At 41.5% G+C, this 26078-nt stretch overlaps 1 protein-coding gene across 1 annotated transcript in view; it reads right to left on the bottom strand.

Annotated features, from left to right (window-relative positions):
• Nucleotides 1-2509: 2509 nt before the first annotated feature.
• The window catches only part of LOC124877763 (protein mono-ADP-ribosyltransferase PARP14-like), a 30734-nt gene continuing 7165 nt past the window's right edge, over nucleotides 2510-26078 (bottom strand). The window contains exons 7-23 of the mRNA XM_047381248.1: nucleotides 25698-25799; nucleotides 22506-24693; nucleotides 18011-18190; nucleotides 17753-17828; nucleotides 16791-17027; nucleotides 16222-16443; nucleotides 16024-16129; nucleotides 10728-10883; nucleotides 9548-9610; nucleotides 7940-8125; nucleotides 6977-7180; nucleotides 6448-6563; nucleotides 5860-6095; nucleotides 5500-5771; nucleotides 5163-5305; nucleotides 3659-3833; nucleotides 2510-2942 (exon numbers count right to left, since the gene is read on the bottom strand). Coding sequence (XP_047237204.1) covers nucleotides 2662-2942; nucleotides 3659-3833; nucleotides 5163-5305; nucleotides 5500-5771; nucleotides 5860-6095; nucleotides 6448-6563; nucleotides 6977-7180; nucleotides 7940-8125; nucleotides 9548-9610; nucleotides 10728-10883; nucleotides 16024-16129; nucleotides 16222-16443; nucleotides 16791-17027; nucleotides 17753-17828; nucleotides 18011-18190; nucleotides 22506-24693; nucleotides 25698-25799 — 4943 coding nt within the window. The 3' untranslated portion in view covers nucleotides 2510-2661. The remainder of the gene's footprint in view (nucleotides 2943-3658; nucleotides 3834-5162; nucleotides 5306-5499; nucleotides 5772-5859; nucleotides 6096-6447; nucleotides 6564-6976; nucleotides 7181-7939; nucleotides 8126-9547; nucleotides 9611-10727; nucleotides 10884-16023; nucleotides 16130-16221; nucleotides 16444-16790; nucleotides 17028-17752; nucleotides 17829-18010; nucleotides 18191-22505; nucleotides 24694-25697; nucleotides 25800-26078) is intronic.

The following is a 26078-nucleotide window of genomic DNA, read 5'->3' as shown; positions in this document are numbered from 1 at the left end:
GAACGGTCCATTAGAGTCCTCCTTCAGGATTAGTTCAGCCTTTAAAGCCATACAGAGTGCGGCCATGCCTCCTGAGAGCATACAGCACGTCCATTGCGGTCACCGTCTTCCTCCAGTTGTACTCGGCCAGGATGACAGCATCACGGATCAGGTTCTCCAGGAAGACCTTCAGTACACCACGGGTCTCCTGGTACACCTCATAGGCGATCCACTTCACCCCGCCTCAGCGAGCCAGGTGGAGGATGTTGGAGTTGGAGATTAACCGCATGTTGTCTTGGAGGACCTTCCTGCAGGGACAGTTCCTTCCTTTTCTCTTCATGGTGGACTCTTCTTCTCTGTTGATCAAAGCTGAAATGAAAGGGATCTGAAGTGTCTCACTTGTCGTCTTATAAAGAGATCTACCTGAGTGAACAGCAGCTCCTCCTACATTTTATTGTTTCCTCTTGGCCAATTTAAGAGTTTATTACAGTTGTTGATTTATTTGGTGATTTCCTGTTTCCATAAAAGCCAACAATGAGAAAATGATAAAAATTGGATTTTTGTCCCCTGAAGCCTTTTTATATGATGAGGTTCATCATCCTGAACTGAAATTTAAAAAGGCTAAAAACCACATTATCAGTAATGAAATTATATTTCTGAATAATAATCATTATGCTCCTTTCTTACCTCTTCACCTCCCTACAGCCTCCAACAGACTTCTACCTTCAGACTAATGAACTCATCAGGGTTACAGTCAGTCTGTTTGGTCAACATCAGAATAAAGAGCCAGGAAACCAGGACTGATTCACATACATGCAGCAACCAAATGGGGATTGCTGAAGATGTTCCTTTATTTCATCTTTTGGAGGCTGCAGTTAAATCATCTGCAGCAAAAAAAAATAAACATAAAACTCAACTGTAGTCTTTATAAATGTGTATTGCTCTGTTCATAAGTAGGAAAAACTACTGTTACTGAGGACTGTTCCACTGTGCATGTTGGTTGTTTGGTGGATGTCTGGAAAAGCAGAGCTTCATCTGCATAGAATGCACTCATTGTTAACACACCCATGTTTTCTCTGCTAATTTGGGTCAGAATGACTGCAGGGAAACGGGTCAATCCCACTTGGAGCCTTTCTTGCTGAGTTTGCATGTTCTTCCTGTACATGTGAGGGTATCTCCGGGTACTCCCACGGTGAAACATGGCCATTTGTCTTTCATGTCTGTGTTGGCATTCTGTCCAGGGTTTTTCTTCCTTTCGTCTGTTGATCACTGAATTCTGCAGAGTCCTGGACTAACTCGTTCGACAACAAATCAACAGATTGATTACATTTGGGACAAACATCTTAAGGTATACGATATATCAACTTTTACAGGTTGCCAAATAGTACCTACATTTGCAATAAAAACACATGGTGCTGTGTGTTTGAAATCTGAAGTTGGAATTCACCCATTCCAAGCTGGAGAAATCAGTGGTAAGACTCCAAGTTGTTGGGATTCTAACTGGGAAAGTTACCCAGAGTTTAAAATCCAATATGGCTGCAAGAGTTGCCAAAATAAACTGCTTATGTGCACATCTAATGATCGTTCACTCACACAAGCCTGAACGTCTAACAGTCAACATGTTCCTTTAGTGTTTCAATACGTGTTATCAAGTTGAATTGCTAATAGCAGTTAGCTGGTTGTTTAAACACAAGACTAATACAAGTGTTTTGACTTGGAACTAAAACAGGTAAGCTTGGTGTAGCGTCATTCACAGATCTGAGATCAGATATCCGCTGCAGAAGGATCACTGCAGGTACCCCCATTTATATCTATGTTTCGCAGATCTTTGATTTTGGTGGTGTTCTTTCAGTCTGACTTGCATCAGTTAATAATGGTCCTATTATGACCTTTAACCTGCTAACTGAGGCCTGTAGAGTCTGAGATGGAGCTCCTGGGTTTTTGGTAATTTCTCTGAGCTTCACGCTCTGACCTTGGGCTGAATCTGCTGGGACGTCCACTCCTGGGAAGATTAGCAGCTGTCTGAGATGTTCTCCTCCTGGGAATAATCTTCTTCTCTGTGGAATGATGGTCTTCAGATAGACAGAGAAACGGCTAGGGCAACGGTGGCAAATGTGGTAGGGGGTTGCCAGTTCAAACCCCCGCTTTGTTTGTCTCAGTTAAGTCCTTGGGCAAGACCCTTCACCCTCCTTGCCTGCTGATGGTGGTCAGAGGGCCTGGTGGCGCCGATTGTATGGCACCCTCACTTCTGTCAGTCTGCCCGTGGGCAGCTGTGGCTACAATGTAGCTCACCACTGTCAGTGTGTGAATGGGTGGATGACTGATTGTAGTGGAAACCGCTTTGGGGTCTGTGGGGACTTGATAAAGCTTGACAAGTACAGGCCCTTTACCAAGAAGAGCCACTGCTGATGTCTTTCTGGCCTGTGATAACACAGGCAGTATGCTTCAGAACAGCGAGATGAAAAGTTTCTTGCTTTTAATGGAGATGAACTAGTTTTTTATGCAAAAAAATCAACAACAGATCCAAGAATACACAATGTACCCCATTTATTTTGATTGGAAGAATATTACACCTCTTCTGTCAGTAATTTCTAACAATATATTTCAGTGGTTTTGATCTACAGTAGAAGAGTTCTAGTAAGACAGGTTCATTTGATCAGAATCGTTGCAGAAGAGCTGAAACTATGTGAATGTGATAAGGTATTCTGGATATGCCTGAATGTCATTGAAAATAATAAACATGGATGGATTATTCGCTCTATCAGTGACGCTGTCATACAGGTCTGCAGTACTTCCAGATTTGGCCGGAGGTGCGATCATGCCAGATCTTCCCTGGGTGTGGTCTCCAACAAGAACCCGGGCCTGATACATGCGTTTCTGACCCTGACCGTCTGGTTTAGCGTAGCCCCCGGCTGAATATGCAGGGTCCACAGCAAAGTAAGAGCCATTACCGAACATGGCACCTGCAGGAAATAAAACACAGTCAGGCCGTGGTAAATGACACGGTGAAGATATTTACAGGTTAAAATATACGAACTCATCTCTAAATGATATCAAAGTTAACACTTTAGACCAATGATGGTTAGAAAAGTTTGTGTCATGAGAACATTAATGCTAATGACATTTCACATCTTTACCAAAAAATTCAGCAGGATCATCTGAACATAACTGGGTTTTAAAGACCTGTTCATGAAGAACTGCAGTTCTCTGTGGGATATTGTCTCTACCAGGAGGTGGACCACCCACTGAGTCTAATAGGCTTTGGTTTTTTGTTGCAGCAAGCAGACATGACAGGTGCACAACCTCATCAATAATTATCACACTAAAAACAATATCATCATTTTTGCTCCAATGTGAGAACTGGGTGCCTGGGAGAACCAGTGGAAAAGCCAACAGTGCCAGATGGCTACAGGGACATTTTCATAAGAGTGAAAACATTTAAAGATAAACTATTTCAGGTAGCAGGAAGAAAGCAAACCATACTAACAGAGACACAAAAGAAATATTCAAAGGTGTTAAGAGAAGGTGCCCAAATACAGAGCCCTGGGGTACAACCTTAAGAAAAGATGTGACATGGACATTCTGTTTGATGAAAAGAGCTTTAAAGGACCATTCAGAGTCTAAAATAATTCAACATTTCTGTTTTCACTCTTTTATCATGGAGTGTGGCGACTTTTACCATGAGCTCCTGCGTAGCTCCGGTTGAAGCCTTTAGAGTTGATAAGGTCGATGGATGAGACCCCGGTGCCGTGATACAGCAGCTGCTCATTGTTGGTGTGTTTGTTCTTCACCTCCATTTGTTTCTTCAGGAGCTGGTAGCTCTGCCAGAGCGTCTCATTTTGGACCCGTTCGATCTGCCGACAGATTAAACCATGTTTCTTATTGTGACATCAATACTAATAATAATAATCTTTATTTGTCATTGCAGTTGTACATTCCAACAAAATTGTCTTCTGCATTTAACCCATCCCTTAGGGAGCAGTGGGCTGCCATTGTACGGCGCCCGGGGAGCACTGAGGGGCTAAGGGTCTTGCTCAGGGACCCAGAGTATCAGGGTGGGGGATTCAAACCACGGTACTTGCCCTCAAAAATCTCTTTTACAAAGGAGACCTAGCCACTCACACAATAAGATGGAATAAAACATTAAAATTCAGTCAATTCTCAATTAAAACAGTGACATTTCACCTTCACTGCATCCTCTATGGTATCCTTAAAATCCGTCAAAAATATGTATGTTTATTAATAACTTATCATTTAAAAGATTTTTGAAGATTATTTCATGACCACGGTGCAGGATAGGAGAACTCTGTTTTCACACAGTCTGTTATATTCAGAAGCAACTACCTGGAGGCACGTTATTCAGCTATAATTTTAAAACTACTCTTTGATTGAACCTTTGGTAACTAAATCCTTACTTTGTGACTAAATCTTTTCATTGTATTACTGAGAGCTGCTGTAACAAGTTAATTTCTCCACTGTGAGATCAATAAAGTCGATCTCATCTGATCTTACTGGTAGTTTCTAGAGCTGATAGACAGAAGAGTGCTGATATACTGATGGAGTTTACCCAGCAAAGCTTTATAGATGGACACAAACCAGTGATGTTGCCTGGGAACAATCTGATAGACTGCATCTAGTCCTTTTAGAGGCCAGACATTTCACCACTGTTCTGATAGCATCAGCATCGTGTCTTCTGGTGATGTTAGCACTGTGTGCTGCTTTTAGCTCCTGGAGGACAGAACCATACTGCAGGTTTTAATATTATTATGATATAAACAGTTTTGCATTGTTTTTGCCATTTTTGTCTTGTTTCTGCACCACTAGATAATTGTATCTCTATTATCAAGCTACAGCAGAATGGTTTAAAGTGCAGCGTTCTTTGACCTGGTGGGGGGTGAAGTTCCTGAGTAGCATTTAAAGAGACGGCACTAAAACGAGTTGCTCTAAGAGGCACCTGAGAGCACGGGGAAAGGTGGAGCCTGTGGAGCCACAATAAGGAAGTCTTGTTTTAAAACCATTTCCTGTGTTTTTCTGCCAAATTATTCTCTGTTCCTATTGACCTAATTTAATCGTTTTTCTGTTTGATTTATCTGCATTTTGCTTTTATTCTTCTGCTTGCAGGTCCACATTCTGGAGGTTCCAGTTTAGTCTTTGCACGTTTGATATTCTGAGGGGGAACATACCTGGATGATGTTCAGAGAAAGCCCATTCTTTGTAACGTCTGCCAACACACCGTTGTATTCCTGAGATCCAGCAGTCAGCGGAACCAGCTTCACGATGCTACCCTGCATGTCATCCCAGTGTTGAGGCAGCGGAGCGCCATGGACTACGAGAAGAAGAGCTTTTAACTCATGGTGAACTGTGGAAAGTCCTTCTTACTGCTCCAACAATATCTGTGTTTCTAATTTGAGAAATGTGAGAACTTTGCAGCTTGATGTCATTTTTCTTCACCTAACCCAACAACGTGGTTAATCTCTCTGAACATGATCTAATCATGGATGGAGGAACTGATTCACTCACCTCTCAAGTCTTTTCTCTCCAGCTCCATCTGCTTCTTTCCGTTGGTGGATATGGCCCTTTTAAGCGCTGGATCAGCAGAAAACTCTTCGTTATTGATCTTGATCTTCACAGTTATTTTTCTCTCAAGAGCTTCTTCAAGCTGGAGGTTCGTGAAGAGGTCAAAGGGTACCACTGACCCATTTCGGTGCTGGAACTTCCATTCCACCAGTCCACTCACTAGTACGGCTTTGCTCTTCAAATTCTCATTTCTCTCCACCCTCCGGATGATGTTCCTAAGAAGCACCAAAAACATGCAAAACCTCTAAATACCAGTTTAATGACTGTAAACCTGTCAGACACATAGTCACCAGGTCTGCTGACCTGATGTCTGACTCGGCTGTCGAGACGTCTCTGGTCAGACCCTCTAGGTGGATCCTGGGCTCCTGGTCTTCCTGTCCTCTGTCCAGACGGATGCTCACCGTCAGTTTCCTCTGCATGGCCTCTAGCTCATTGATGTTATCCTGAGTGAACTGGTTAATGTACTGGTCAATGATGGTTCTCTGGGCCTGCTCCATCAGAACAACCTCGTTGATTCTCTTCTTAGCCATGCTCAAGTTCTGTGGTGGAAATGAAAGACAGGGACTCATGCAGATCTGAAGTACTGGTTTGGGTTTGGTCACCTGCAGGCTGATAGCAAGGCAAGCTCACGCTGACACCTCGTTGTTCTCATTCTCAAAATGTTCACAAAACATTTCTGGTTAAGACCAACTGAAGAAAGTGCAGGAATGAATCTACAGTTTGTTGCTTTTTCCTAACTTCATATGAACTGCAGAAGAAAATCTTTATCCGAAAGTTCCCAGTTTAGTAATAATTTTGGTTTTTAAATATTAAAATGTTCTGCTGAACATCATGACACGTTAGAGAGATTAAATAACTTCCTGTTCATCACAAAGATATTTCCATACGAACCCTTTGGTTGTCGGCACACAGCTGAAACACTGCAGGATCAAACTCCTGCCGCTCCAGAACAAAGTCGGTACTGCTTTGCTGCTCCGCCCCAAGTCCAAGAAATGAAGTTACTGAATCTGATATGAGATAAAAAACATTCTCATCATGTGAAATTGCTGCACTTAACATTTGACTGTCTCTGCTTTACATTCAAATGTTAAACAGCGCATGAAGAGTCTGAACATTAGTTTCAATATTTCTGCAGATTTATGATCGAAAGCAGTTTTTTAAAGCCTGCTTCTCAAGGCCCGGCATGTCTTCAAGGTTTTCCTGCATTAACGCACCTGATTCAGATTATTACAGTTCAGAAAAAGCCACCAATTAAAATCAGGCGTGCTAAAGCAGGGAAACAACTAAAACATGCCTTGAGGCTACGACCATCTTGTGTTTTATTTTTGTAGAAATATGAAACTGAAAAAGATCTGAGGATAAAAGCAATAAAATAACAGCCTGTCTTTAGGTTTCCAGATGTAACAAATCCGGATGATACCTTTGATCTTGTTGAAGATGCTCTTCTCCTCCACCTCTTGACCCTGCCTCTTCTTCATGCAGTTGTGGAATTCAGTGACCATGGCTGTCTGAAAGATCAGGATCTTCACGCTACAAACAAACTTTGGGTGCTTCTTCCTCACAAAGTCCACCACTGCACCGACCATGGCATCGGCCACCATTGATGGTTTGACACCTCCCTGACCTGAAAGGGACATGAGGACCAACAGAACTGATGGTGATGATGAGGAAAACTGAAACATGTCTGCTCAAACATGTACATAGCAGGAAGCGCGGTGTAGCAACATCTGGACTGAGTTTGAACACGGCCAAAACCTCCAGGAGAATGTCTGAAATCTGATCATTATGAAACACCTAAAACATGTTTACCTTCACCATGTGTGTCCGTTATTACTTTTTAGGACACCGCCAAGTTTGTTTGCTTTATTGCTGTATATCCACACCTTCGCAGCTGTAGCCAGTTCAGACAGTTCCACCTACGTGACTCTAAAATACTCCTAAACTGCCACTGGAGGTCCTGCAAGGATGCAGGGAGGCGTCATCCTACAACACCAACCTCAGCTGTGGTTTTTGGGGGCTTGTCCGGGATAACAGCACTTCATTTTATTTAAGTCTAATGGTGAACTCGTTCTAATGTTAATGATGCAGTAGGAAGACTGCAGAGGTAAGCAGTGTGTGGTAAAAAGCTCTATTTTGATAAGATATTTAAAGAGCAAATACAGATTATGGTTTTTACCATGCCTGGGTTTGTTATTAATGTGTAACTGACAGAGAACTGCTAGGTGTGTTTTACTGCAGTAAGATAAGAAAATGGCAGAAAAATAATCTGATTCTGGCGTTGATCTGTGATGAACGCCAGAATCACAGCCTGTAAGGAAAAAAAGATCAATTGAAAATGCTTAAATATATATGATAAGAGGGCAAATATTGTGTAAGCACGGACCTGTTCCCAGAGCTGGGAAGGCAACTGAGCTGAACGTCTGCTGCTCGCAGAGCTTCAGGACTGCCTGAACCATCTCCTTGATCTTATCAGCATCATTCTGACCAACGATGTGGATGATGTTTCTGGACGGAAGTAGACCGCCTGAGGTCATGATCATTGCACGAGGCACGTAGCCCGGAGAATTCACTGCAGAGAGGAAAGACGTTCATTCATGCAGAGTTGGAACAACATCATATTCAAGAAGCTTTGATATTCTTTTCTGTCAGCTATTATACAGATACCGCTGGTCTTTTGTCCTTAAAATAAGCTCAAGTACATCCCCAAGAAATTTTCCAAATAACTTCACACACAGTTAGAGGAAAGTTTCTTGGAAAACCGAAGTAAATTCCTTCTTTCTTCAGTGAAGAAACTTGATGAGATGTATTTATTTAATACTTAAGTGTAAAGTTTTGGCTGTGCAGGTTTGTTGTGCTGTGTGGATGTTCTTCATTCTCTCCACCAGGGTGTGACAGGCAGGTGCATTTGCACGGCTCTTGTCCATCTGAAGCAATCACGGAGGAGCTTCAAAAGCAGCTGAGACCTTGGAAAAGGCGTCGGATTGTTTACTCAACTCGATTGGTAATCGGACCAGCAAACCCTGCTCTGTCTAAGGTTTTGTCCTGACCTGTTGGTCTCCTAACCCAGCTCTGCTCTCTTCCTGTTACTGTTAGCTGAACCCTGCTCTGGATTTACCAAGGTTCTGCCTCATCTTCCGTTGGCTGTCAGCAAATCCTCATCCTGGATAACCCGCCGTGGTTCAGTCTCCTACCAAGCGGATAAATACTTCGATGAATTTACCTAAGCCTGAGGGGCTTCCTGGATCCACCGGATCAGATTGCAGAAATACTCCTCACTCTTCATGCCCTGCCTGTCCACCCTCCAACATCATTCATTAACTGGAGGAACACAGCACACCAACCTCCCAACCTCAGCCTCCGTGGTTTGCTTACTTCTCTCCAGCATCAACCTATCCATCATAAAGTAAGCCTTGTTTATTCCTCTTCCTCATTCAAAACCGTCTACCGGTTAATAATCCTCTTCTCTCTCTGTGAGCCGATACCTGGACCCTGACATCTACGGAGTCCCGGCACTGCCAAAAATCCTTATTTCAATTAACCTGTTTAAACCTTTCCTGTCTCAGTCATGCTGCTCAAGAGTCCCCCAAATCTGAACCGAATATGACATTTGGCAAACATAAAACAGTAAAGAAATACATAAATGGAGGCCAGATGTTTGTGTATTTTATATAAATCTTATCAGAAGTTTTATTTTTTATTTTGAATCTTCTGGTTTCTAGTTTTGGAGACAAACGTTCGGTCAATTTATCTTGGGTCCATACAAGTCAATTAAACATTAAATAAAGACAAATAAATATGCTTCCTTTTAAATGGCACTTAAAATGTTAATTTTACCATTGGACAACCATGAAAACTACAAGGTGTCATCTTTAAGTGCTGTTGTAGCTGCAGAAGTTGTGCTTTAAATGGCACAAAACAATAAATGTTTTACTGAAATACCTAAAAACCATGCATCATGTCATTAAATAAAGATTTAACTGCAGAAACACACCAATCGTTGCACACTCCAATACCACTGTTGGTCCAGCGCTGTCTAAGATGGCCTTGGAAACTCCTGAAACAAGGAAAAAACACAGATCAGCTGAATCAGTAAAATGTCTCTACGTCCTGCAGCTTCATCAGGACTGAGGTCATCCATCACTTCCAGTTTTCCAGATCTTATTCCTGATATTATTCCTTATTGGATATTAATCATTTTCACAGTCAGTTTTTTAAAAGCAGAGTCGAGGCTTTGAAACTTTAATAGACGCTGCTGGGAGGAACCAATCACACCTCAGCTCAATTAACCATGCATTCATGACTTAAAGCATAAATCACAGGTTATGGTAAGGTGCGTCTTGCACGCATGTGCTCCACATCTGGCACATCGGTTCCACACAGGTCCTGAAATCCTATAGGATTGTAGGTTTGTGCAGTATTAGCTGCATTAGTCTTCTGGAGAAATGTCTGCAACTATTCTCACAGAAGATGCACCTGCATAGATGTGCTCTGCCACACATCCAATAGGCTAGAGGAGTCTCTGTCTTGATAAAGAAAACATAAGCAAAGCCAACTTAGCTTTTGATTGTTCAAATTATATGCAAATATACACACAGAAACAGAAAAAATATATTTTAAACCATTCACACCACTCCATATCATTCCTAACACACCAAGATGGTTTTTGTTGTATAAAATGTTTTTTGTCCATGCATTTTGAAAGTTAAGAGAACCATGTCCCCCACTGAAACTATGTGTGAACAAACGATGGTGCCTGTGGTAATTCAAGGGGAGTCATTGCACATAAAACCAGTTTTTACCCTGTATTTTAAAGGTAGAGGCTTAGATTATTTTGGGACTCTGGGGAAAGATATAAAATTACAGGATTACAGTTCATCAAAAATATGTGGTTAAAATAAGAGTCAATGGGACCAAATCGGTACCGAAGATAAAGAGCGTATGCAAAATGCATAGCTCTTGTTCTACATACCTTACAATTAAAAGGAGAAAGAATTTCAAAGAATAAAAACAAAAAGCAAATCTTGTTTCTACACTGACGTTTAAAGGAAGGAAGTTTAAAAGAAAGAAATAAGGAGAGGAAGGTGTGGAGAAGCACCATAACACAACCACATAAAGACAAGCAGACCGTGCAGAGAAAAACACCTTCTTAAGCTGCAGCAACCACCAATCACCTGCTTGAAGGCTGAAGTTCTGATTGGATGAGTTGACGATAGCATCACAGGCCTCCTTGGTGATGTCTCCTGATGACACCTCAAGGGTGAGCTGACCCATCTGCATCTGGTAGACGCCGAGGGAGGGGGACAAGACTGTGCTGAAGGATGATGATGCTGAGATGAAAACAGAGACACAAAAAACTAATTCAGGATTTAAATGTCTCTGTTTTTATTGCACATAAATGTCACATCAGACAGCAGCTAAATTCACTGGTCTGCTCTGTCTTCTGGTCTCCAAACAGCCTGAATACATAGAGGCAAAGCAAGTTTACTTGTTTGCCACTTTTTCTACAGAAGGTAATTCAAAGAGCTTCACAGGAAAACAAAGAAGAAATAAGAGAATTACATAAAAAAAATCCTCGTAAAATCTAAGCATCACATAAAAGTCAGAAACAGTGAATGTAAATTTAATCTAAAAGCAGTATGTGGCCTTCATGGATAAGCTGCTGTACACAGTCATGTTTTCAGTTCTGATTTAAAGGATCCAAAAGGTTCTGATGTGATCCAGTTTTTAAGGTGACAGTAGGATTTAGTAATAAACTGTATTTAGTTGTTAATGTTTTTGATGGCTCTGTGATCTTTAGCCTCACAAAGTCTAGTTCAGTTTATATTTCTATATTTTATGTTTTAGGACCAATAAGAAAGACTTCTGTCTTTTCTACACAAAGCTGGAGGAAATTCTGCTCCACCCACTAGTGGATATTTATTAAACTGACTCACAGACTGTACTGGACTAAAGCAAGTGATGGTATTGAAATACACAATAGTATGTCATCAGCATAGATACTGTATTACATGTTATAGAAAACCATTATCTGAGTCAGTGGGATTGTATATATGTTGAATAAAAGCAGCCTGAGAACGGAGCCTTGAGGAACCCCACATGTGATCTTTATTTGCTCAGATTTATAATTACAAAAAGACACAGAGTAGTTTGGCCTGCCAAATTAAATCTGAACCAGTTTAGCACAGTATCATGTTTGGTGAAGTTTGTACTGATCCAAAGTTCAGACAGATCCTCAGGAGCAGCATGGTGAGTAGAAATGATTTAATAATGAAAAGAAAACCTACAGGCAGGTATGAGGGGAACAGAGGTAAGATGCCCAGAAATTCCAACCAAGATGCAATATGAAATTCATACATTGTGTGTAAAAGGCTTGACTTTCATTCTGTCAGAACTTTATGTGAGGGTGACTTTTAAACCATGAGATGCTAATGCTCCTATGAAAACTCGTATGAAGTGAGGGACTGCGTGGTGAAAACGATCACAAGGGGAATAATGGGTTGAAGTCAGCCTGGGAAGGCCTGGAAAGCTTTACTTTGGGTTAATAAGCTTAAGATACGAATGCTAAGCATCTGGTGCCGACCAATCATTGCCTGAGGCGGTAGTAGGTCATTTCCGGTGGGTTTGGCAGAGTAAGAGCGCAAAACTTACATGAGTAAATCTGCATGTAGACATGCCTTCAGGATTTAGGTTTATTGTCTCTGTCTACCGTTGTTCAAATTGCAGTGATTGGATGAAAGCAATGCAAAAATACTGATGATATCAAAGAGTAATAACTCACTGTCAATGAAGATAAGACGACTGATTTATACAAACAAGGAATTATAGGACTTGTTGAATGAAGGTAAAAATGTTTGGTTAAAATATGTTGTTTCATGTTTGCAGGACTATAATTCAAGTGTTGTGATTAGATAAAAATCACAAGCAGAGTGAGTTGTTAGACAGCACAATTAGACGGTGGAAGTAATGCAACTACACATAAATAGAGTTGTCTTATTTGGTTATTGATCTTACTGGAATAAAAAGAAATATTTTACATCAAGGATCAGCTGCAGCATTATTAACATGTCCAACACTAATAAAAGCTGCTGGGAGGAACCGATCACACTTTAACTCAAATAAACCACAACTATCAGAGCTCTCCAGTCATACTGAGATCATTACTAAAGTCATGTGTTTTTAATGGGTCTGAATCTGAGCTGAAGGGTGTTATCAGAGAATAGAAACTGAAGTCAAGAGTCTGAGACCAGAGTCTGCTAAGCTTCAGATCTTCATTAAAAACACAGACAGAATCTCAATGTTTATTATTGACAGAAGAGATTTAAATGGCGGAGCTGGGATAATAAAGATAATCTACACTCTGAGCAGATAAGAAGATAAAGACAATGAATTTATTAACTCCAGGAACCTGAAACTAACATTAAGAGCAGAGAGATTTAGAAACGAAACCAGAATCCAATCATTTCTCTGCACCCATAAATCTGTTCCACCTTCAGCGCGCTGAGATGTCATCCTATAAAGAAATACTGCTGCCTCACCTACTTTAATACGAAACTTACAGACGGCACGAGGAGAACAGAGCAGGGAGAGAGTAAGGTGGAAGAAGCAGGCATGTTAGTGGAGGTCAAACAGGAGAATCCAGAACAGAGAGAATCAGGAGTATAAATACTGAGGCAGGAGTGGAAGAAGACAAAGAAGTTAAAAGTAAACGTGGAGCAGCTGTGGCAGAGAGAAAGCAGGGAGCTGAGGGAGGGAGACTAATTAACCTGAAGGAGCTGAGCAGAGATAGAAGACACTCCAGGGGAAATATCTACCAGATGTTTCATAAATTATTCTAAATAAACTAAGAACACAAAAAACTAAGAAACTAAATACAAAGAAATGTACAAATAAGGCAACACTTTAGTAACAATAATGAAAACAGAAAAATGAACTTAATGCAAGCATAACAAGCAGATGTATTTAAAATACACACAAAAGAAAATTAAAACCCAACACCTCAAGATCATGATACACAGTACCAGACAGCCCTGCCCACTTTTCCTATCTATCAGTCAGGATATGATCAACACTGAGATTCAGTAAAAACAAGATGGATGTTTTTAAAGCATCACTGTTAAGACATACAGTATGCCATTAAAAACCCATACCAATGCAGCTGGAGTTGCGTGGTGTCGTGGGAAGCCTGGATAGAAAGGATTGAGGCAGCATATCAGAAAGCTCTGGTAGAAATCAAACCTCCTGCCTCCTAGGGTCAGTCTGATGCTTCCAAGCTGACTCCATGTCACAAGTCTCTGTTCTGCTTCCCCAAGCCCAGGATTTTCCACCGCTCTCCACCACGTCCTTAGTGCCCCTCTAGTTGTCATCAGTGGGACATGGCTGCATCTGTCCCCTCCGTGCAGCTGAGCACGCTGCTCCACATCTCCGGAGTCTCCAAAATGGCACAGAGAAGCCCACTTTGCATCTTCAATGCGCTGCAGGTGGGTCCGCCTCAACCTCCTCTGCACGCAGCAAACGCTTCAGCCTCTGCTCCTTCAACTGAGGGTCAGAGCAACACTTCAGCCTCTGCTCACACCTCTGAAGGCCAGCCTGACATCTCAGCCGCCTTTTCTGAGCAGCCATCATCATCACCATCTTCTCTTGCTCCTGATTCAGAGGGGTTCGAGTACAAACGCTTCCGTCTCCAGACTTTTGACAACACTTCCACTGCAGACCATCTAGTCTTCATCGTGGTTTCCTCCGATGTTCCCCATAGCTCCTCCAAGGTTCATAGCACTGTTCTCCCAAGCCTCAGAGACGGTTCAACTGGCTCCCACGACGTTCTCCAGAACCAGCGGTTCCGGCACCGTTCTTCAGGGCCTCGCCAAGGATTCCCCTGGTTGTCTCCAGATCTCCACAGTGGATCCAAGTCTCCCGAGCTCCTCCATGGGTTCCAGTCTCCATCTTAACCTCTCAGTGGACCACCTGATGGGGTTCTTCATGGGACCTCGTAATCCTCTAATCCTCTCCATGACCAACTCCTGACCGGGCTCCCAGAGGGTCCCCTACGCTCCACGGCCAATGTCAGAATCTGCCTGTTACTGGTTCTGAGTTTCAGTTATGTCTGCTTTCTCTGCACTGAAAGGTTCTTCAGTTGCTGTTATTTCAGCTCATTCAGGTTGATTAGATCCGTCATTCATTCTTGTTTTTAGATTACTTTCTTGGATTCCTCTGTTAGATGTTTTAGTTTGTATTTCCTTGTTGATCTGTTTTTCCCTGTTTATGTTCTTTAGGTAGTACCATTGTGTAGTCTCGGGTTTTCATTGTTCTCGACTGGTTCCTCCTGTTTGCTACCTGCTCCATGTCCGTTCCACAGTCTGTTCTACCTTTGTAAGTCTTTTTAAGTTTATTATTATTATAATTAAAAAGCTGTGCAACTCACCATGCTGCTTCTGAGGGTTGTTCTGCACGTTGGTCGGACAAGAACACAACAATATCTGACACCAGAAGTACTTTGGATCGAGGCATCCAGATTAGGCTCCTTTCAAACTTGTGGAAAATGAGCTGATTGAAGAAACTTGTTTACTTTATAATCTAATCTCCCTAAAAAAAATAACTTGTAGGAACCACATCAAGGCAACAAGTTGTGAATTTCAAGTCAGTTTCAATCAATCCAGTGGTTTGAAATAATCTAAATGAACTAGTAAATCTGGAGGTGGAACCACCCGCTGCTTGTCTTAGACTCTAAAATCTATTAGAAAAGAAATCTGCAAAGTCACTGCAGGACCTGTTGGATAAAGGTTCAGTTGGTGAGAGTTTATCATCACGTCAAGAACATGAATACTGGTCAGCTGCACTGAAAAAAATGATTTCAACATTTGGTTAGGGCTCACATCACTGCTCTCCAAATGTTTTGGCCTCCACCACTTTGCCTACAGGGCTAATAGATCCAATGAGACTGCTGGTGTCCTTCTATCGGTGCTTTATTGAGCGGATAAAGACCTGCTGCATCGGTGCGTGGTCCACCAGCTGTACAGTGGCTCAGAGGAGTCAATCACTGGACGGCTGCATCAAGGACCGTGGCCTCCATGTATAGGTCTCATGCTCTACTGCCACGTGCCAAGACCCATTCATTAGTTTTTATTAATAATTTCTAAAAACTTCAATATTTCTGAGAGACCGACGGACCGATCAGAGCAGTGTGCACCTTAAGAGCAGGAGTTTTTTTAATTACATTTAAAACAAATCTAATTAAAAATAAGGAATGTAAAACTTACATCAAAATAATTGCATGAATTAGATAATGATAGAGAAAAAGGGCATTTAAAGTTAAAATATTAATGACTTCAACAATGTAAGAGGGTACCAGTAAAAATACTAATTGGTAAAATTCTTCTGGAACAATAGATTTCCTTATAAAGATCAGATCTGTTGTATTTTTCAGCTTTGCCGAAGACAATAAACTGGTGAAATAATGAAAAATGTTCTTACCGGAGGTCTGTTGTGATTGACCGGGCTGCTGCTGACCTGCAGACCTGTTCCTGTCATGTTGGACGGTCCTCGGCGCCGCCTGACCTCTGAACTCTCTGGTGAAACACTGAAATACGTGTTGAGTTTTTGTAATAATTTGTCCTAATAATAATTTGCTGTTTGTTTTATGATCATCTGACTGCAGAAGCTTCTTCTCACATCAACACTTTGTCTGTCACTGGGGTGAACCACGATCACCACCTCCTTCAGATGGCGAGGGGAGCTCCTGCGGCTGAACAAATGGATCTCCTTAAGCAGAACTTTGGACACAAGGTCTCTGGGGAAGCCCAGGTTTCCGGTTCCGATGGCTGGGAAGGACAGAGAGGCCATCTGATGCTTCTCAGCCGTCTCCAGACAGTAAGTGATGATGTCTGTTAACTCCTGACAGAAGCAGCAGACAAACGGAGAGCAGGTGAGATGGGATGAATGAGTAGCTGGACAGGTAAACAGTGTGAAATATGACCTCATCCAGAGTTCATTTTATGTTGATAAAATCCAAATAAAGACAAATGTGTTATGTTCTGACCCAGCTTCAAGGCACATTCTCTATGTGGACAATATTAAGTGATTGCGATGCTGAAGAATCTTAGTTAAAGAACTCTTGAACAGATTGGACTTTTTCTCATGTTTCCATCCTTTTATGATTTGTTAGAACTGGTTCCATGAAATCATTCCTGTGTCTCGGTCTGTAGAGGACTGAAAATCAAAGGGCCTGATGGACCTCTCACCTTCTCCGCCTGGCTGCCTCCGTTGTCCCACATCGGGCAAGCAGCATGATAGACCTTCTGACACCGCAGGTTGTATCCGTCAGTGACGACCACGTCTCCAAATTGCAGGGTGGACGCCCCGGCCTCAGTGAGGATCGCCAGCTGCAGGTTTTCGCCGGCCGCCTGAGAGATGGCTTTGGAGACAGCTCCCTGGTTCAGGTTCATGTTGTCTGCAACCGTGTTCACGATGACGTCAGTCTGTGGACCAAGATCATGACAGACTCATCTTCCTGATAATAACTTTGTTTCTGTTCTAACGATCCATCATCTGCTGCTTTTATAAGCGGAGAAATCTGAAAGATAAACACTTTGGCAGTTTAGAATGACTTGAAAGTTTCTCTTTTACCCAACAACGGCACACACACTGGATCAAACCCACAAAAAGCATCACACTGCATTTAACGAGGAGCTTAATAATTAATTAATTAATTCACCAACATACTTTCACTGATAAATGGTGAGAAACTGAAGCTGGTTGGTTGTTGTCATACCAGCATCTAGCCTTTAAAATGAGATTAGAAGCAGTAAAAAGAGACTGAAAAGATCTTGCCTTAAAAGATGAGTCAGGAGGTCTTAAATGTACTGGAATGAACAGAACTCCTTCGAAAAGTTAAGCTTTTAAATGTTAATGTTTGAGCTGCAGGGGGCGCTGTTGCACAGAAAAAGATTAGCAATGAAAGAAGATGGAGGTGCAACAGCAAATAACTGATCATCAAAAAGATTCATCAGGAAACATCAGCTGAAAGGTTAAACCAGAGCAGAATCTGGTACCAAATCCCATAATTTAAGTTCAGAAACACAAAGAACATTTTTGTTTTCATGATGTGTTCAAGCATCATTGTGTCTGCAGATGCTCTCTACTAGGTCAGAATATAAGATCCTAATCAGCTCCAGTGACCTGAGATGCTCTTAGAACTACTCACAGTCTGGTTCTGAATGTTTCCTTGGCGGAGAATAATCTTTAGGCCACCAGGTGTGATCTGCTCCAACCTTCCTGACCTGAAATCATCATAAAAAGTCTCTTCAACATTACGCAACACAAGGTTTCTGTCTTTGTTAGTCAGAAACATTTTAATACCCTCCACATGTCTCATTTTAATTCAAATCTGAAGTGAAAGTTGGTCTCAACTTGTTTGCAGAAGACAAAAAAAGCAGATTTATAGAGAGACTCAAAGCTTTACCCTCCATCTTCTCCATGTCTGTTCGGTGCTCTGGAGTTATGAGCTCCCTGATAACCTCCTCCTCTTCCTCTTCCACCTCCATCTGCAAACCCTCTTCCTCCATCTCTTTCTCCTCCACTTCCTCTTCCTCCTCTTCTTTCAGCAGACTGTGGACCTCTCCCTCGTCCTCTGTAAGGTCCACTGGGTGGTAAACAACAGAAGTCATTCATGGTCCATCTGAAAAGTGCCTCAGAAACAGATCTATGGAGTTCCTACAACTGTTAAAAGAAGGTTTTATTTTAAACTGTAAACATTCTCAGTTCCTTCAACTTAAAGCTCTTTAAAAACCTTATTTTTGGGCTCCTATATTAAATGAGGTGAGGTTGATGGTTTGGTTCGTTCATCAAAACCATGTTTGATTTACCTGAAGACAGTCGAACATGAACCACCAGTCTGTTCTGGTTTCTACATACCTCCAATCTAATGAGAGCAAATTGTTAATTAGCCTCAAAAACTACAAATTAAATATGAAACTAAGCTAAGATTAACTATGTTTAAAGGGAACTTATTGTATTTGATACAAATGAATCTTTTCTGTTGTTGGTTTAAATGAACCTTGAGGCAAGAAGGTCCTGGGTTTGAATCCCAGCCTGGGTCTTCCTGCATGTGATCAACAAACAGAATAATCTTCATGTTGCCATGGCCTGTGTTAGTGTGGACAGAGATTAAACAGACACATACTTCTGGAGTTCCTGTTAAATAATAACATCTCGGGGGTCACGTGATGAAGGCTAAATGTGGTCTCGCTGCTCTCCTCGTGGGAACGGATTAAACTAATATTTTTCATTTAAACCTCTGCCAAAAATACCTTGAATACAGTCACTAATCTTATGATTACAGTGGAGATGTCCCTGGAAAACTTCTTCAAAATGCCTTAAAAGAAAGACACTCTGGACAAGGAGAATGCACGTAAGGCTAATGCTACGCTAGCTAACCATGATGACGAAGCTTACCCGGACTATAAAGGGAACACAGATCGGGGTGCTAGTGCTATGTCGGCTCAGATGATTGCTAACCCCGATCCGGACATCTCAATAGTTCAACAAGTGACCGACAATATCGCCATCATGTTGGATAAGGATAAGGAAGGCACAGAGGGCAAGGACCCAGTCTTTCTGTTTGAGGAATGGATCCCGAAGCTCTGAGAATACAGGAGAAACAGATGATGACCCGCACAGGTCCTCTGCTTAGACCCGATGGGAAGCAGCGTACACGAGCAGTAATGGTGACACTGCATAGGTACAGGGATAGACAGAGGTTTCTCTACGCAGCAAGAGACAAGGGCAAAGTGAAGCTGGGGGACCATGAGCTGTCTTTTTATCAGGACTTCTTGGCTGAAGTTGTAACACAGAGGCAGACATCGGCAAATGCCTGTAAGAGGATGCGAGATGCCGGGATAAAGTATGCCTTCTTGTACCCTGTAGTGATTCAAGTTTTTCCTCCAAAGGGGAAATTGATCTCTCTCACTACAAGGAGGGAGGTTAATGATTATATTAGGGGAGCCTTATTAAGATTGATTGATTTTTCTGACCTCTATAAGCTTTATAGCTTAGGTGCTTTATTTTATTTTATGGTGTTGAGATGTTTAGACATCCAAGCCTTAGGTTGCTTTTTTGCCTGGACGCTGTTCTCTTTTCTTTTGTCCAGACAGTTTTTGTGTATCAGACCCAGATGATTGTATGGTACTCAGGACGCACTGATTCTGCACAGGTTTGAGTGTCACGTTCTGTACTTGAAATATTAAGGGATCTAACAATGTCATTAAGAGAAAGTCTGTCCTAAACTGTCTTAAGAGAGATAAAATCCAGATTGTACTTCTCCAGGAAACTCACCTAAGCTTTGAGGAGCATAGAAAGTATCTTGGAGAATGGGTTGGTCAGGTTTAATTCTATTTGTATTCATCAAACAAGAGGGGAGTAATTGTGCTAATTCATAAAATGCTGCCATTTATTATACAAAATTATTGTAAAGACAAAGCAGATTGGATTTTGTTGGTAAAAGGGCAACTGTTTGGTGAAACGATTCTGATTGGTAACATTTATGCACATAATGTCTATGATGAGAATTGTTTTGCTATGCTTCTAGCTAAAATTTGAGATATAGATTGCCCAAATATGATAATGGGGGAGATTTTAACTGTAGTCTTTTTCTATCGATAGACACCCACCCCAAAAATAACCATAAAAAATAAATAGTCTTATCTTAAATGTGATCGATGAGCTCGACATATTGGATAGCTGGAGATATGTGAACCTTGATATTAAGAGATAAACATTTTACTCTCACCCTCACTTATCGTCATCGCATATTGATTATATTTTTCTGTCCAAGCATTTTGCTCATTTAATCAAGAAATCTGATATAGGCCCTTTTGCTCTCTCTGATCCTGCTCCAGTTAGTCTTACAATGCAACCTTTTAGGCCTGCAGAACAGTCCTTCATTTCATCAAATTTATAGAAGACCAGACTGATTTATACTTGGAGTTTAATGATAATCAAGATATGAACCGGAGATCAGAATGGGAAGCATACCATAAGAGGAATGATTATTTCGTACTCCAGCAGGACAAAGAAAGAACGGATACAGGAACAGTTAGAGATGGAAAGGAGGATTAAAGAGCTAGAAGAAAAATCTTTTAGGTTAAATTCAGTTGATATCTCGAAAGAGCTCAAAGAGACAAGACTACAGTTGACTGACCTTAATAACAAAGAAGGCAGAATTGGATATTTTGTTCGCCAGACAAAGAATGTTTGAATTTGGCAATAAGCTTCTGGCTCGATTGGTTAGAAATTCTTCCACTAAATCTTTTTTCTCTGCAATATATGGATCAGCTGCGACAGACGAACTATAGGAGGACTAATGACTGTTTTAAAAACGTTTATAAAATCTATATAGCTAGAAATAGCGATATTTTTTTAATAAGATACGACAGCTATCAGATGAATGAGCTGAACTTCTTGAAGGGCCTGTTATTTTACCAGAAATAAATGATGTTATCTCCTCGCTGCAGTCTAACAAATCTGTAGGCGCTGATGGTTTCCGTGGAGAGTTTTATAAAACAGGCAAAATTAACAATTTGCTACTTAGAGTCTTCAATAAATACTCTGAAGAGGGAGAACTTCCTGAATCTATGTATGTTGTGCATATTATAATTATTCCATAACTATGTGGTGGGCTGGGGGTAGAGAGAGTCTGATTTAGTGAAATTATTTAGATGGTCTCCCGGCAGGTTAACATACCTGGGGGGATCATAATCATAATCCTCCCAAAATATCTATTTACAATGTTTATGTTCTTCCTAATTCTTTAAAGTAATAATGTTAAGGAAATTAAAAGAGTTTATTTAAGTTTATTTGGGCCGGCTTTAAACCTAAAAGTAAGTTGGAGATCCTGCAATTCCAAGAGAACATGGGGGATGGGACCTTCCTAATATATCTCAATGCATAACTTTAATCCAAGCTGGGGTTATTGCAGCATGGGCTGACCGGAGGAAGAAGCCGTTATGGTACCAGATAGAAACAGTTCTGTGTAAACCTTTCTCTCCTGTAAACGTATTGGATAAGAGTTGACCAGAATTAGCATCTATGGCTAAGGACAACTATACGATTACAAATGTGATTAAGTCTTGGAATATTTTGAGGATTATATTTGGCACCTGTGGACAGTCGGAGACACAGCTACCTTATCATGAGGTTCTATTCAACTTTACAGCATCTCACCAAGGACAAATTATCAGGTTTCACAACATCTTGTTCAACACTCTTGAAAACAATAGATCCTGAAGCATGGGAGAAGGTAGTGTTATTGCTTTCTAAGATATCAGTTTGTAATAGATACAGAGAGATGCAGTATAACATGTAACACAAAGTTTATGTATCTCCCTACATGTATAGCAAATACAATACAGAAGCTTCTCTTAAAATAATGAGAGGAACTACTTTTCACAGCCTTTGAAAATGTGAAAAGATTCAACAGTTCTGGCAAGCAGTGTGTACTGAGGTCAGTGTGGTGATTGGTCAACAGCTAAACCTGAGGCATTGGTGTGTGTGGTGCAACTTCTACCTGACTCGTTGAACGTCCATAAGAATGTAATACATTTTCTTTTCATGGTGGCCAGGGAAGCAATAATGAAAAGATGGGTTGGTGTTCAGCCACCTTTAATTAAACTTTGGAAAGACACCATCACCTTGGAGAGGTTGAGGCGTACCCTTAAAGTCATTATTACTAAGTCAAGAAATGTTCTGAAATAATGTTGGGACGTTTGAAAATACAACTCAAGTCATGCTGACATTGTAAATAACGATGTACAAAGACTCTTATAGTTGATGCTGTATGATATATGGTGTCATATTTTATTGGGTCGGTAACATCATAGTTTTTGTTGATGCTGGACTGTTGATGTAATTTCAAAATGTTTAATAAAATAAAGAAAAAAAAAAACATTATAATAATTTACCCTGCTGCTCCCCTGTACTTGCCGCCCGTCTCCAGTGGAACCGTCATGGTGGGTCCCAGATCGAAGAACTCCTTGTTGACAGCTGCTGCCATCACCCTGACGGTAGCGTCATTGTTGTCCACCAGGTGAACCTCAGTTAAGGATCCTGGACCTGTAGGATTGTTGCAGTATTCCCGCACAGCCTGGGCGATGGTCTCGGTGCAGAGTTCCACAGGAAAACCGAACACTCCAGAGCTGATTGCTGGCATTGCTATGGTGGAGCAGTTGATCATCTCAGCTTGTTTCAGGCTCTCTTTAACTGCAGACTTTAGACGAAATATTGATGTCTTCTTGTCAGAGTCAGAATACCGCGGACCGACAGCATGTACGACGTACTTGCAGGGCAGACTGCATGCATCTGTTACAATTGCTTCTCCTGGGCGTAGCTTCCCATGTTTTGCTACATGGTCATCACTGATCCTCTGCAGCTTTGGTCCAGCAGCTTTTAGCAGCGCCAAAGCCAAGCCGCCGATGTGCTGCAGCTCCTCATTGGCTGCATTGACCACAACGTCAACTTGAAAGCAGCAGATATCTGCCCTGCTGACAGAAACAAGAACTCCATTGGTTGTTTGCACCTTACAGTAACAAACACCAGTCTCTCCTTCAAAGTTCCTTTCCTCCTCCTCTTCATCATCTTGGATCTCTGGCTGAAGCATCACCACACAGTTAAACTCTGTCATTATCGGAGACATAAACATGCTACCTTGGGACTGGAAATACTTCTTGGCTCCAGGTTTGTCCACAGTTAAGGTGTCAGTAAAGAGAGCTTTGGCAAGTTCCTGAAAATTAGATTTAGCATTCTGGGCATGAAGACGAGCTCCACTGATGATTATCTTTGGTCTTTCTGGATCAAACATGACTAACACCTTGTTGTCTTTCGCAATTCTTGACCAAGTGTCATGTTTTTTCTTCTCTATGAACTGAACAACTGCACAGGACTCAACGCGAAAGATCTCGCGAACTTGTGAGTAGTTTTCAATGAACTGCTTCAGACTGATGCTGACCTCTTTGACAGGATTGCTAAAACCGACCACTGTCACTTTGTCTCTTCTCCCAGGATGGATCCATATGATCACAGTTTTCTTGTTGGAGCAGTTGTAGGTGTCTAAGATGTCTCTGCACAGGTCCATCCAGTTCTGAAGGTTCAAAACCTCCTGATCTTTCACGTCCAAAGTCTGCACCAGTAAATCTTTCTTCATCTTACTCTCAGCATCGGCCAGGGCTCTGTCAGAGCTTCCCAGTAAGAAAATCCCTTTGATGTCGATGCCGTAGACGGCACTAATGCCTTGTGAGGTGAACAGGCTCTTGGACATGTCCATGGGATCCACTGAACGGAGGTATTCCAGAAGACCTGGAGGGACATTTAGCTGCTTTTGTTTCATTTTCAGATTTCTCTCTAAGATCCAGGATTTGGTTTTGAACACTTCTGCAGGGAGTCCTGTAATGGTCAACTTTCCTGTGCCTTCATCGTATAAGACCTTCGACTCAGAAGAAATGTCCAAGGCAGCTTTCTGCAGCCCTTCCTCGTTCAGGATGTAGTAATAGGCAGGAGAAATGTCCATTCCCTCAGATACACTTTTGGTCTGTCTTTCAATAAGACTCCTTGATTTAAGGATGATGTTTTCCACAGGAGCTCTGATTTTCTTTATATCATCAGCTCTGCCAGCAATGGTCACAACACCTCTGGATGGATCGAAGGCCACTAAGGCATCTTCCTTCACAACCAAACGGAGTTCCTTCTCAGCATATTTCCATGCTTCTGCGTTCACATCGGATTCAAAGGCCGAGAACTGGGACATGAGTTTGCAGAAGGCGACCTGAGCCGCCCTCGCCCAGTTACCTATGTCCTCACCAGTCAGACCTTTCTGCCTCAGAAGTCCTGGCAGCGGGCTGAGCTTCACCTCAGGATTGTCCAAATCTACACTGCAGAAGTGTGGACGCATCTGCTCATTGATGCTTTTCAGCATTTTCTTCAGTAGGAGGAATTTCCAGATCACGTGGTTAACCTTTTCAGTGAAAGGCTCGGGCATCTTCCATGCAGGTCGCTCTTTGCCGTACAGAGCAGTTCCCAATGACTCATGGTAGGGATACAACTTGACAGAAATGGATCGCATCAAATGGTCTTCTTTAATGCAGATGCTTTCCACAACTGCAGCGAGAAACAAAGAACACGGAGAGAATGGTGAGAAGCTGCTCATAGTGGTGGAGATTTTAAATCAGCCTGGTTCATTCATCCAGGTCATCAGATACACAAAACTAACGACTGACCGAAGAACAACTAACCAGAGCTACCTCATCTAATAACTTTTTCTATCAGCTGATAACTTAATAAGAGTTGGACAGTGATATGGTAATACTGGGATGTCCAAAAATAGGAATGTTGTATAGAGAGGAGCAGCAGAGAGAGTAACCAAAGGTCCAAACATCAAGTCTGTGTGATGAAATCCTGACTGACTCCCATCAACAAGAATACAGGAGTCTACGTCAACCTGTTCATTTTCTATCCTGATAAAACAACCTAAACCAACTCTGTCTATCATAGAAACCTTGAAAGCCAAACAGGAGAAAGGACGCTGTCATTCTAGAGCTACATTAGAGAAGTCTTTCAGATTCCAACTGGTATGGTGGGACAGAGAAAGAACAAGAGGAAGAAGAGCTATCTTGATTTGGCAGAAACACTGATTTAGAACTGAGAAGAAGCTACCAGCCTGTCTGTTCCTTACTTGTTAACCCTGGCCCAGTTTCCCCATGTTGGGTCAAATTACAGGTTAGTTTCCACTGCTACTGGTTCCCTCCTAGTGGCTGCTTTAGGCTTTAAATCTACTAGATGCTTGTAGGTGGTTTCCCCAGCAGCTACAGCCATCTGTGACAGGACTGCCAGAAATAACAGAACTAAATATCAGATCTTAAATCTGAATAGTTAAGAATATAAATAAAACTAAAAGCATCTTAAGTAAAACAACAACACAACTGGCCTGTTAAGAGAGATGATGATGATGATACTGTAGAATAGATCATCCTATCCAGCTCTACACTCCACACAATAACCCATAGTCAGTGTTTTCAACCAGTTTGGAAGATTGTCCACAAACTCAGCAGTTTAGCTTTAATACTGACAGGTTGTGATGAACAACCAGAGCAGATAAGAGAAACCTTTAGGGTCCTTGAAGGAGGCGATGGCGGCCTGCTCCTCTGGGATCATGACGACATGCTCTGGCAGCTCCCAGTTCTTCTCAAACCACAGCTCAATCATGTCTGCAAGAAAATCACGAAGAATTCAGACAAAAATCAATGATAGCAAAAATTTAAAAAAGAAAAAATAATAATTCCTTTTAAAACCGCACTAACAAGGTTCCTCTAGATATCTGGTAACTGAAGACGATGTCAGACCAGAAATAAACTTTTCATCTAAATCTTAACTCCTGATCCATAAATCATTTTTCATACTATTTATTTCAGTTCCAGGAAAACTACTTTCATATCATTTAGGTAAAGAATCATATTTTAACTGATTATAAAAAGAGAGCTTAGTGT

This window comes from Girardinichthys multiradiatus, chromosome 12 (assembly GCF_021462225.1).
Source record: "Girardinichthys multiradiatus isolate DD_20200921_A chromosome 12, DD_fGirMul_XY1, whole genome shotgun sequence".
NCBI lineage: Eukaryota > Metazoa > Chordata > Actinopteri > Cyprinodontiformes > Goodeidae > Girardinichthys > Girardinichthys multiradiatus.
Note: the sequence above shows the minus strand (reverse complement) of the source record. Positions and strands in the feature narration are given on the sequence as shown.